Source organism: Bombus pyrosoma, linkage group LG15, assembly GCF_014825855.1.
Source record: "Bombus pyrosoma isolate SC7728 linkage group LG15, ASM1482585v1, whole genome shotgun sequence".
Lineage (NCBI taxonomy): Eukaryota > Metazoa > Arthropoda > Insecta > Hymenoptera > Apidae > Bombus > Bombus pyrosoma.
In genome coordinates, this window is record NC_057784.1 from 6,962,145 (window position 1) to 6,974,653 (window position 12,509).

Below are 12,509 nucleotides of genomic sequence, written 5' to 3' on the forward strand. Positions count from 1 at the left end.
GTCAGTAGTGGTGTTCACAGGAACAACCATTATTGTTGGAGGAGTTGTTGGAGCAAGAGAAACGAGAACAAGAAAAGCAACAACAGCAGCAGCAGCAGCAGCAACAACAGCAGCAGCAGCAGCAAAGCGACAATACAACTCCAGGAGGACCACTTCTAAGTGACAGTGAGTTAGAACAATTTAAAGCAGATGTTTTGGGTTCTGCACCCCTTGCTTCTCCTCCACAAGGAATTACATCAGTACCTGGAGGAGTTCCTGTAATTAGGCCACCTTGTACATCAAGCCCATCATCCGCTCCAGGTACCAGTTGGCAACAAGCAGTACCGGATGCAACAAAAGTAGCAGCTCAGGTCCCTAGACAACCAATTGCAACACAGACTCCACCGGAACGTTAGTATCGTGAATACTTTTTGTGAAGTGTATTATTTAAATAATGATATGATTATAATGTTGAATAAAATTGTAAAACTTTTTTATTTGTTATAGCGAGGGTTGCCACATTTAATATCTCCCAAATTCCTGCTCCACCTACACCACCGGAAAATATCGTGAACGAACAGGACCGTCAAATGCAACTGCAGTACGAGCAATGGCTAAACCATCAGCATCAAGTGTTGTTACAGCAGTTGAAGTATTACGAAACTGAGGTACAAAAGCTGCGTAAAATACGAAAAGTAAGGATAGAATGTTTTTATGTTGCGGCGTTTTCGTTTTTGTAGCCCTCTAAATGATACAGACATGCTACAGTTAAACTATCCTGATTTTACAGTCTCTCAATAGCAAACAGCGACAGTTACGGAAGTCTGGCAACGAGTTAACGGAGAATGATGCGGCTGAGCTACAACGTATTTCCAGTGAGCAAGCGATATTACAAAAGCACTTAGACGCGAGTCGCAAGCAAACCCGTCAGCATGGTATGCTGATACAGGAATATCACAGTAAACAACAACAGAGACAACCTCAGCAACAAACCAATGAACCATGTTCACCATTAATGTCGCCTTCTCAACATTCACCGATGCATAGTCCTGCTGCTCTCGTTTCTCAAAGCCCAGGCCCTGGAAATGTTTCAACAAGTATGATACAACATTCACCGGCAACTCCTATCATCCAACATAGTCCTAATACACCTTTGTTGCAACACAGTCCTGGTAATCCACAGTCTGGAAATCCAGGAACAATGTCGCCACATAATATGCAACAATCTCCTAGAATTAGTACTCCACACTCACAGAACGAAGAAAGCCCCTTTAGTCCTGGTGCTATGCCGTCACCAGGAATGTGTGGTCCTTCGGCAACTCGGATGACATCTCCGCAACATCGTGCGATTATCAGTGGAAGACTTGCAACTAGTCCAGGTGCTTTCACTCCTGATACGCGAAATACGCAACAAATCATCGGTGAACAAGGAGTCAGAGTTCACGGTCTCTCTCAACGTTTCGTGCGTCCACCCGCCGTTGGAGAACCTGGACAAAGGCCCAGGATGCCGTTGCAAGGAGGAATCGTATACGGACAACGTTCCCCTCTTGGAAGTCCACAACCTAACCAACAATCTCTAATGAATCAACAACAACAAATGCTCCAAAGACAACAAATTATTCAACAGCAACACGAGACTACTTCGATTCTTCAAGATGGACAAAATGCAATGACTCAGCGTACGCTGCAAATAGCACAACAAAGACAACAATTGTTGCAACAACAACAACAGCAACAAATAGCTCAACAACAGAGGCAACAATTTCTGCAAATGCAACAACAGCAACAGCAACAACATACGATGCAAAAACCTCCAAGTTCTCCAATGGTGTCTCAACCTGCTAATTCTCCAAGTCCCCAGCTCCATCAACAAATGCAACAGAACTATGGACAACCTCCAAGTTCTCCCATGCCTCGTAGTCCCATGGTTCAGCAAACTATGGGCTCACCTATGCTGCAACAGCAGCTGAGTCAAACTTCACAACCTCCCAGTCCTATGAACACAAGGATTCATCAACACCCGCCTAATTCGCCAATGATATCGCAGTATCAACCACCAAGTCCGATGTCGCGTAACCATCCGTCAACATCTCCTATGCTCCAACACCAGTTAAATAACACTCATCATCCTCCAACGTCTCAGCCTCCTAGTTCTCCTATGCCACGTAGTCCCATGGTCGGTGGCTCACCCATGCAAATGCAAAGAAGACAATCTACTGGAAATAGTCCAGCGATGCCAGATCGACCACAAAGCGTAGAAAATCCAGGAACACCAAGAACACCGCACACTCCACACACACCACATACACCACATGGCTCTTACACGACTCAAACTTCGAATAACCACACAGTTCCAAGTGATCAACAGCAACAATTACAACATCAGCACCAACAGCAATCTATTCAACAAGAGCAGTCGTCTGCAATGGATCACACGAATAGGGGCGGAGGAAATCCACATAATCCACTAAATCCGTTGCCTTTTGGACGATTTGGATATATTAAGCTTGGGTTGAGAGGTGGTTCTCCTATGTGGTCTACTAAACCGGAGAGTAGTAAAGGAAAGACATCCGAATCGCATCTTTTAAATATGGACGAGAAACCGAACACGTCTGTGGTTGTTCACAGGAAAACTGGCATACCGCAATCAAAAATTAATTCATTAGTATGCGCTGATTATAATGACTTTGATGACGATTCGCATACACCACCTCAAACTCCACCAACAAGTTTAGAAATCAAACAAACCACTTCATTATCAGACAATGGACCTCTAACATTGGGTAGTCCGAGCAGCAAGATGGAGCCGATACCTGATACTACTGATTATGATGACGACAAAACTATCGTAAATACAGAAGTAACCTTGAGCTCGACAGCTCAACGAGACAGCGACGATATTACTGTTATAGATCAATTTGGAGACTCGGAACTCGTAGACGTGATATCAGGAACGTTGGAAGGTGATATGCAGGAGGAATATGTGCTTTTTGAGCCAGGAATGGTCGTAGACTTATCAGCAGATAGCAATGATTCTCTTTGTCACGCATTGGTTAACGAAGGTAGTCAAGGACACGACTTAGTGCAAATATTAGAGATAGAAAATCCCGAATCTCAGACAGATGAACCGATGTTGAGTGACGAAGATTTAGTACCTTCTCATACGAGAAACAAGAAAGGTCTGAGACTTGATATAGTAAGAACTTTACAATCTGGGAAAAGATTGGTAGCAGTCACAGATACTCCAGAATCGCCTGATCAGGACGAACTTCGCGTAGACCCGTCGCCCGGATCTTATATGGACCAATCGCCTGAGCAAGACCTCATGGTGTCTTTTGTTAGCGAATCCGAGGTAGTAATTATCGATCCCAGTACAAAATCACCTGAGGATAATTTATCTAAAGAATCATGTACAGAGGAAGTAGACAAAATTGATACCACTAGCGTTTCTGAAGCATCAAAGGAAAATGCTATTGTAGAAAATGCTACTGAAGATCAATCAAAAACACAAAAAGAATCAAAACCAAATAGGAGTCCTACGTCATTTGTGTTCTCTGACAAAGTTCTTTACAATCAAATCCCACCATCGAGTATACATCATGCTAACATTGGCGTATCATCTACATGTAGATCTATAGTTACTTTTTCAGCCTCTTCGAATATAAGTGTTAGTACCGAAAATACGAACGCTATCACCACATCCACCAGTGTATTGATAGCGACAGATGCAACTATTAAATCAACTCCGATATTTACAACCTTAAGCATAACGAAAGAAGTAGTGTCTCCTTCTTTTAATAATCAAAAACAATTGCCATCAACGATGGCGAGCATCGTGGCGGATGCCAAAATTGCTGCTAAACTTAGTCAGACAGCTTTGGAGAATATCGTGGTTAGCTCACAGCAAAATATTGTCAAGACCGATGCCTTAGCTCGAATTAGTTCACAAAATACGGAGATTCTTAGGCCTCAGATTACAAGTGCAGAAAGAAACATGTCATCAGTGGCTAATGTACAGAATGATTTCACCAGTTTCGTGCAAAGTATTGCCACAAGTGCAATGGACGGATCAAGTAATCCTACGAAGTTGGTTTTGAGCGTGCAACCGACGTCTGTTACGCTATCTACACCAAAAATGTCCATACCTGATCTTCCTAAGAAAGAAAATGGAAATAATTCTGTTTCTGTGTCGAAGGAGAATAAATTGGAAATATTGGATAAAAGCGTGAAAGTAAAAAATGATAAAGATGAACCTGATCATTCGGCAAAAAATTCAGAATCCAGTGTAGATACTTTAAGTATAAGCATACCTACGAGTGTAACTGTTAGTCAAGAGTTAGCTACTTCCGATGATAAGAAAAATGATCCTTTGAATACTACTGATGAATTGGAAAGTATGCTTGAGGCTATCCATAATCCTGCTGAAAACACCGTAAGTAGGGAGAATTCTCATACAGAAAGCAAAACAGATACCGCTTCTTCATTGAAAAGGATATCACCAGTCACAGATGATTTATCATTGGTGAATATTTTAGAGAATGATTCAGAACCAGTTGAAAATGAAAATAAAGAGGAAAGTGTAGTAACTTCTGAAGCTCAAAGAATGAGTATCAAATCCAAAGGAATTGAAACCAACATTGCAGAAAATACTAATATGAATGTCCCTCAGAAAGAAAAAAAACATAATGAATCGTGTACAGAAATTGACACCAGTAAACCTTATGTACAGCATTGCCTCAATGAGGAGAAGAGTATAATGGAAGAATCATCCGAAGATATATTGGACATGTTGCATAACATCATATCCTCTAAGCCAGAAATGGCTAACAGCGAAATGCTTCAGGAAGACAGATCCAGAAAGTCTAGTATGATGTACGAATTACCAACACCTTTAGATACCTTACCTCTAAACATCCTTCAAGATCCTTTAATGGATCTAGAACAAGAACACTCTGACAATGAACACCTCTTGTCAAATGAGAACAAAGGACCAAAAATGCAGAAAGCCAGTCCACCTCCTATAGAACCTGCCCCTAAGAAGAGCTCGCCAATCCCACACCAGAGTATTCCCTTAGTAGCGAGTACCATAGCGCAGTTACAGAAATCCACAACGACAGTGCCGCATCTTTCTCCTCTGTCAAAACCTACAGAACTGACGTCAAACGTCGCCAATGTGTCGCACCAGCTGAGAACGTTGCTTTCTTCTCTACAGACGAATCATTCGCAAAATTGTTCGACCGTAAATCAAACCGCCATCGTGACAATGGTATCCTCAGCGATCTCAGGGCCAAAAGTAGGGAACATACTATCTACGACCACATCCACGCCAAACTCTGTAAATAATCTACATAGCAGCACGAACGCGCGACTACAGACCTCAATGACCACGTCTCATTCTACTAGCACGAGCAAAGCTGAACTAGAAACCACGACGACCAATTACACCCCGCATACAAAGGAAAGTACAAATTCTACAGTAAGCGTTGTTTCTACTTTGTCTAAGGTTACTCCCTCGGAACCATTTTTACGAGTTACATCCAGCGGAGTACAGTCGCAAACTAGTGGTAGTCTGTCTCTACAAACGTCGTCCGTGATCACCCCCAGGCCACCGACCAATTCAGGTATTTCGATTACGTCAAACGCAATGTTAAATGCAATGTTAGCTGGTACGAATTCAGCGAAATCTTCTATGGCTGGTCATCGAACGAATACAGCTCCTACGCAAGCAAGTAACCTATTGAGTTCGGTGATGGCAACTTCTGTACAACGGACCCAGAATCTCCAAGCGATCCTGCAAGTAAGTTCAGGCTGCTCCTCGGCATCTTCTCGCGTGGTTGTGAATGCCACGTCAACGACAGTTACAACATCCATGCAATGCGTCAGAACTATCGTACCTCCTATAGTCACTGCAAGCACCAACAATATTAACGTTACCACCAGTATACTCCAGTCTACCCTGTCTCAAACACCGACTCTTTTGCATTCTCAGCTCACTTCTGGCCAGAGCCAGTACAAAACAACCAGCCATTTAGAGCACACTAAAAGCGCTGATCTTGAGAGACTGGCGCAGAGTACACCATCAAAGAAAGAGCCAGAAGAATCCAACTGCAAACCGCAATCGGCTCTTGAAAAACCGTCAGTTACTAGATCCGAATTGGAGATAACCAAAAGCTCTGCTGGTTCTCACAGAATCGAGGAATCCCAAAATGTATTGTTGAAGCAACTGCTACAGAACACCGCGTGTGCAACGACTACTTTGTGTTCTGGTTCCTCGCAAGGCCCTAGTTTGCCATTAGTACCATCTTTGGAGGCGCAATTAGCGAGGCCCGTGCCGCCAACTCCGTTCTCCGTGTTACCACCTTTATTGAAGGAGGTACCGGCACCTAAAACTACTAGTAATAAACAAGTTTTAAACAGGGAGACGTCGTTCTTGTCGCAATCAGTTACACCTTTGAAAGTGCAAAGTCCACCGACCAAAGAAGAAACACCGAAACCACCTCCGCCGCTAACAACTTCTGCACCAATCTTGTCTCAGCAACGCGTGGCTGACACATTTCCAAAGCAACAGATAACCACTCAGCCTACGAAGACCACCCCTGTTTTGACTCAAGCAAACCAGCAACCAGCAATGACAGTAACCAAGCAAGTGCCACCACCGCCACTTACAAAGGCCTCGGAAACAACAACTCCCATAAAACAAGAACCACCTAGTATTACCCAGCCACCACCTAAACAAACGAGCGATGTTATCGTTAATAACACTGTTACAATTCCACAACAATGTGTCGTATCAACTCCAATAACCGTGTCACGAGTGGTATCACATACAAAACCAGTAATTACAACGATGGTTGGCAAGAGTATCCAGTCCACGACGCAGGTATCGAGTACTGTCCAAGCCACACAGCAACCATTGACGACGGTTACGACCGTGCAGCAACCACCACAGACACAAGCACAGACTCAATCCCAGATACCAGTTACCCCGAAACCCATTGTTTCGACCCAGCAACAACCCCCACACGTAAACACAATACCGCCATCAGTGCCTCATACGGTGTCTCACACGGTGGGCCACCATGCCCAGGCGTCACAGGGTGCAAATGCACAACACACAGTGCCTTTAGTGGAAGTCAAAAAGGAAGTTCTTGATGAAGTTCTATCTAGCGGTACACCTACCCAATTAACCGATACCAAAGACTTTCTTACTGCCAAAGAGGAGCTTATCGATGGATCGATTGACGACAAAACTGGTATGTAATGTATAATTTATCACCTTATTATATCTGCCCCACCAAGAATGCATACGCATAAGTAATTAGAAATCTGAAACTTGTATGTGATATAATTTTAATGTTAGTATCTTTGCTTAAATAAATCTCAAAAGAAATTTAGTTCTTTACTTTTAATAATTTACTTTTAATAATAATATATTTCAATTTGAGAAAGAATATATACACACATAGTTTCATGAAAATTGCAATTAATATTGTAATAACAAATACATACACTGCATTAGGTTTTATTTCTATATAAAGATAAGATCGTGCTTGCACGTGTATAATCTTGCAGATCTCAAGAAGTTGAAAAGGCGACAGTATCAACAGAAAAGGAAGCAAAGCCAGGGGAAGGATGCGACGGCAGCACCTCAGAAAAAGCGTGCTAGAAAAGTGTCCCGCTTAGACGAGGATTATGACACGTTCATTGACAATTTAATGGCACAATTGCGGCAACTTCAGCCAATGGCAGTATTAGAACCACTTCTAGGCAGAAATTATGGCGTTTGTCCTATCTTTGGGTCGGGAGATCTGACGAAAATCGGCAGTCAGAAAGATTACAACACCAGAACAGGAGATTTAGTTGGTTCATACGGATCTGCTACATTGCCGGGTGTATCTGATCACTACAACACTCAACCATTCGGTGAATTGGAACCCTTACCACCTCAACAGCCTGCTTCTACTCAGAGAGGATTTTACGATCAAGAATTTCCACCTCTTAAATTGGATGATTGTAAGCATTTAGGTGAAAATGAAAGGAGAAAATGGACTTGAAGAGTCTTTTGGTATTAAATACCTTAAAGTAGATCCTATTTAAGTTCGCCATTAATGCTCAGTATATCTATTCGCATTATTCATACAATTTAACCGTTTGAGTCCCAGAGGCCATTGAAAAAACAAAGTCGAAAAATCTCGTACAGCGTGATAGCGCTTGTCTCAATCGATTGCGAAGAGAAACAAGCGACACATAGCGCTCGTCGTATTCGTTACTTTATGAAATACATCTGTATTATTATATATGCGTACTATTAGTTTATAAATATTTCAAGTTTCGTTCAATAAAAATTATTGTGAAAATAACAATGAAATACAAAATACCGTCAGTCGTTCGTAGCGTTCAAATGTACTAAGACTTTTCGACATAAAATTTAAACAGCGTGATCGCGCTGCTTGGGACTCAAACGGTTAAATATTATTCATTTAATATATTCTATTTAATGCTACAGTCTTTTTTAGTTTTCTATTCTATGCATTTTGAATTTATTTTTACTGAGCTTAAATCAGTGGCTAAAACCACGCACCGCAGTGAAAAAAAAGAATTAATACTCGTATGTCAACTATTTAATAATAACTAAGACTGTAAAGATACAGAGCGGTAAGCGGTAAGTGGGAAAACAAATGATAGCACAGTCAATGACAATTCGTTATTTAACAATTACCGCTCTCTCTGGTCTAAGAAATTTTGAACTCGTGCGTCTGAAATTTTAAGATTGTTTAATTAAAGTTTAGGATCGTTAATACAAATATTGTTGCTCTGAACACTATCAACCGAATCCATTTTTTCTTTGATTTATGTAGCTCCTCTTATATAAGAGAAACTAATAATATTGAATTTTTAGCTGACGATAAGAAAGAAAATTCCTTGTCAATGAACCGTGATATCGATTCTCCCGACACGATAGTCAGTTCATCTTCGCCGGAATGTGTCATTCCGGAATTTATACATCGATTCCCGGGTTTGAGGTTGATTGAAGAAGAATCGGACGAGGAATCAGATTGGCTGAAACGAGTGTCACCAGTGATACCTTTAATCTCACCGATACCGATTAGATTGAAACCGACGTACGTCGGCAAAGACATCGCAAAACAAGATAAAGAAAATTTAGGAATACCACGGTACGTAAGCAATACATTATTTTACGTATCATGCATGTATACATTATTCGTTTGAGAAGATGTTTGTTGGCATTAATAATTTATATAGGCTCGGAAAATCACCTCCAATACCTTTGAGGGATGGAAACGTAACAGTTACATTAACGTTGAATAGTCAGGCTGCAGACGACATTATGGGAGTACTTAAAGATTTGGCTAATATCTTAAATATAGCTCCTCCCACTGGTTACCAGATTGTAGAACGTACCACCACTCCCCCTAGTCAGAAATTAGGTCTTTATAGAATCAAGGGAAAAGATGGTAAAGAGGGAGGTGTGTATTTCAATGCAATACAAATTACTAACAAAGGTTTTTATAATTTTTATTTATCTCTTTATTATTAAACAAGCAAATGATGTCATAATATACGTGTGAATTTTCAGCTCCAATTGATATACAAAGTATTTTGAACGGCGCCGCCAAATTCTGTCGTCATTGCGATGTTGTGATATTGAATAGCTTAATAAGAAAGAAAGTATCTGATTTACCATTTTTAAGTAAGGAAGAGGCTGAACCCGGTGATGAATTATGTTTTTGTTCAGCAGCCTGTTACATGCAATTTGCCCTTATGCATAGAACACCTTTGAACACGCAAGATAAGGTAACCATCTTGTATGTTAGAATATTATGATAAAGGATATATGTACACCCGTGTCTCAATTTACGCGAAGTATCCGTTCCATGTGGATTCGTTTTACACGATTTTCAATCGCGTAAATGAAATCTATCAGTCCAAGAAAAAAAAAAAAAAGAAATATATATATATATATATATACATGTATGACGACTAGCACAACGTAATGTACTTTTATTCTTATCTCATACAGCACTGTTTCAACATCGGCAAATAAGTTACTGCATACACTTGTTACTTTTGAGACTTCTAGGAAAATTTTTATAGATAGATTTTTATAGATAGATTTTCTGGCCGCGTGAATTGTGTTACAATTTACCGCGTAAATTGAGAGACCAGTGTATATATATTCAAATTTATATTATATCACTAACGTTATGAATAATTTGATGAATAGTGATCTAACATATTTTTTCGTTCATTAGGCTGCAACGATAGTAGACCATCTATGTCATAAAGTAGATACTAAGATATTGGATGACGATTTCAAGAAAGGGAAAAAATATGTGGTCAAACAGCCGGTGGATCATGTTGAAAATATGGAAATTGATCAGACAGAAAAGGAAACCGAAGTGAGGATAAAAATGGAGAAAGAAGAGCAGGACGTCATCGAGACGAAAGAAGAAATCACAGAAGAGAAACGGCCAAAGAAACATTTGGCTACGGAAGAGTCTATAACTGAACCGACTGAGATACAACCACCTATAAAAGTATGGAGAGGTCTACGATATAAGACGTGGTCTGTTGGTTTGATGCAACCTCCAACCAAGTACAAAAAACCAACCGATAAAGAAATTACAGAAGTACGTACATGGATATCTTAAAACAAAGATTTAAATATGCGACTTAGCGTAACATAAGTGTAAAATATAATTCTTTTTTTAGATGCTTTTCCGAATGGGGGTAACCGTGGTACCTGCCAAAGCGGAAGACAGTCGACGATGCATGTTTTGTCACAGTCAAGGTGATGGTACAGCCGATGGTCCTGCTAGACTTCTTAATTTTGATGTTGACAAATGGGTGCATTTGAATTGTGCCCTTTGGTCGGAAAATGTATATGAAACTGTAAATGGTGCCTTGATGAATCTCGATACCGCTTTGCAACATAGTCTTGTATTAAATTGTATTGTTTGCGAGAAACCGGGAGCTACCGTAAAATGTTTTAAAATGCGCTGCACCAACGTGTACCACCTTGGCTGCGCTGTTAAAGATGGCTGTGTTTTTTATAAGAATAAGGTGAATACTTTAACAATATCATAAACTTAGTACGGACCGTGAAGAAATATAAAACTCACCGATATTTAATATAATTTTCAGAGTACCTATTGCTCTCAGCATGTACAAAAGAACGAAAAAGATAACGAATTAACCACGCTTTCCGTGTACAGAAGAGTGTACGTGAATCGTGACGAGAATAGACAAGTTGCAGCTGTGATGCATCATTCGGAACACAATCACCTGCTGAGAGTTGGAAGTCTGATATTTTTAAGCGTCGGACAACTGCTTCCACACCAGCTTGCCAACTTCCATACCCCAAATTACATATACCCCGTCGGATACAAGATTGTTAGATTTTATTGGAGCATGAGACGGCCGAACAAACGCTGCCGTTACGTCTGTTCTATCCATGATGTTTCCGGTCGACCCGAATTTCGCGTTCTGGTGCAAGAACCTTTACAAGAGGATGTTGAACTTCGCGACGCTACTCCTCGCGCTGTTTGGAGCAGAATACTCGAACCTCTCGCTGAGCTACGAAGATCAACGCACAGCGTCCAACTATTTCCGCGTTACGTTTCCGGCGAGGATCTGTTTGGACTTACCGAACCAGCGGTCGTCCGTGTTCTCGAAAGTCTTCCAGGCATTGAAACTCTGACCGATTACAGGTTTAAATACGGTCGAAATCCTTTATTAGAATTACCGTTAGCGATCAATCCCACCGGCAGCGCAAGAACGGAAGCTCGTCTTCGCAATCAGCTCCCTTGGAAGAGGCCTCACACGCAGCGTACAGGCTCATCGGCCCGAGCAGCCTTCGTCCCAACCGCAACTGTTGCAGGCGAAGTGGCGTGTCCCTATTCCAAACAATTTGTGCATTCGAAGAGTTCTCAGTACAAAAAGATGAAGCAAGAGTGGCGGAACAACGTATATCTGGCGCGTTCCAAGATCCAAGGTTTAGGACTTTATGCTGCGCGCGATCTGGAGAAACACACAATGGTCATTGAATACATCGGAGAAATCATTCGTACTGAATTGGCGGAGACTAGAGAAAAGCAGTATGAAGCAAGGGTAGGTTTCTCTTTAGTTCACTAGCGTGTATCAGAGAACAATGCTAAAATATAATATAAAGTGTACGATACACTTTTGATTTTATACGTGCGATACGTACTTGCTTAAGGGGGCGAAGAAAAGGAACTAAGGATTTGGTTGAAAGCAATTTTAGAAATATATTTATTACAGAATCGTGGTATTTATATGTTTCGCTTGGATGAAGAGAGAGTGGTCGATGCCACGTTGTGTGGTGGTCTCGCAAGGTACATCAATCACTCTTGTAACCCGAATTGTGTCGCTGAAATCGTTGAGGTTGAACGTGATCTTAGAATCATAATCTTTGCAAAACGGAGAATCTCACGTGGCGAGGAGGTACGTTATCTTTTGATTCACGTTAGGTAATCTTGTCATAATTA

At 41.1% G+C, this 12,509-nt stretch overlaps 1 protein-coding gene across 17 annotated transcripts in view; it reads left to right on the forward strand.

Annotated features, from left to right (window-relative positions):
• Window positions 1–12,509, forward strand: part of LOC122575635 (histone-lysine N-methyltransferase 2C-like) — a 29,467-nt gene that overhangs the window by 14,307 nt on the left and 2,651 nt on the right. For 10 of the 17 annotated variants that reach the window (XM_043744862.1, XM_043744861.1, XM_043744871.1 and 7 more), the window contains 11 exons: window positions 9–390; window positions 487–674; window positions 770–7,232; window positions 7,552–7,992; window positions 8,879–9,155; window positions 9,244–9,503; window positions 9,578–9,795; window positions 10,254–10,631; window positions 10,714–11,064; window positions 11,146–12,111; window positions 12,283–12,465. In XM_043744862.1, the coding sequence (XP_043600797.1) occupies window positions 9–390; window positions 487–674; window positions 770–7,232; window positions 7,552–7,992; window positions 8,879–9,155; window positions 9,244–9,503; window positions 9,578–9,795; window positions 10,254–10,631; window positions 10,714–11,064; window positions 11,146–12,111; window positions 12,283–12,465 (10,107 nt within the window). The remainder of the gene's footprint in view (window positions 1–8; window positions 391–486; window positions 675–769; window positions 7,233–7,551; window positions 7,993–8,878; window positions 9,156–9,243; window positions 9,504–9,577; window positions 9,796–10,253; window positions 10,632–10,713; window positions 11,065–11,145; window positions 12,112–12,282; window positions 12,466–12,509) is intronic. The other 7 variants (XM_043744867.1, XM_043744875.1, XM_043744870.1 and 4 more) reach the window with 5 other exon arrangements.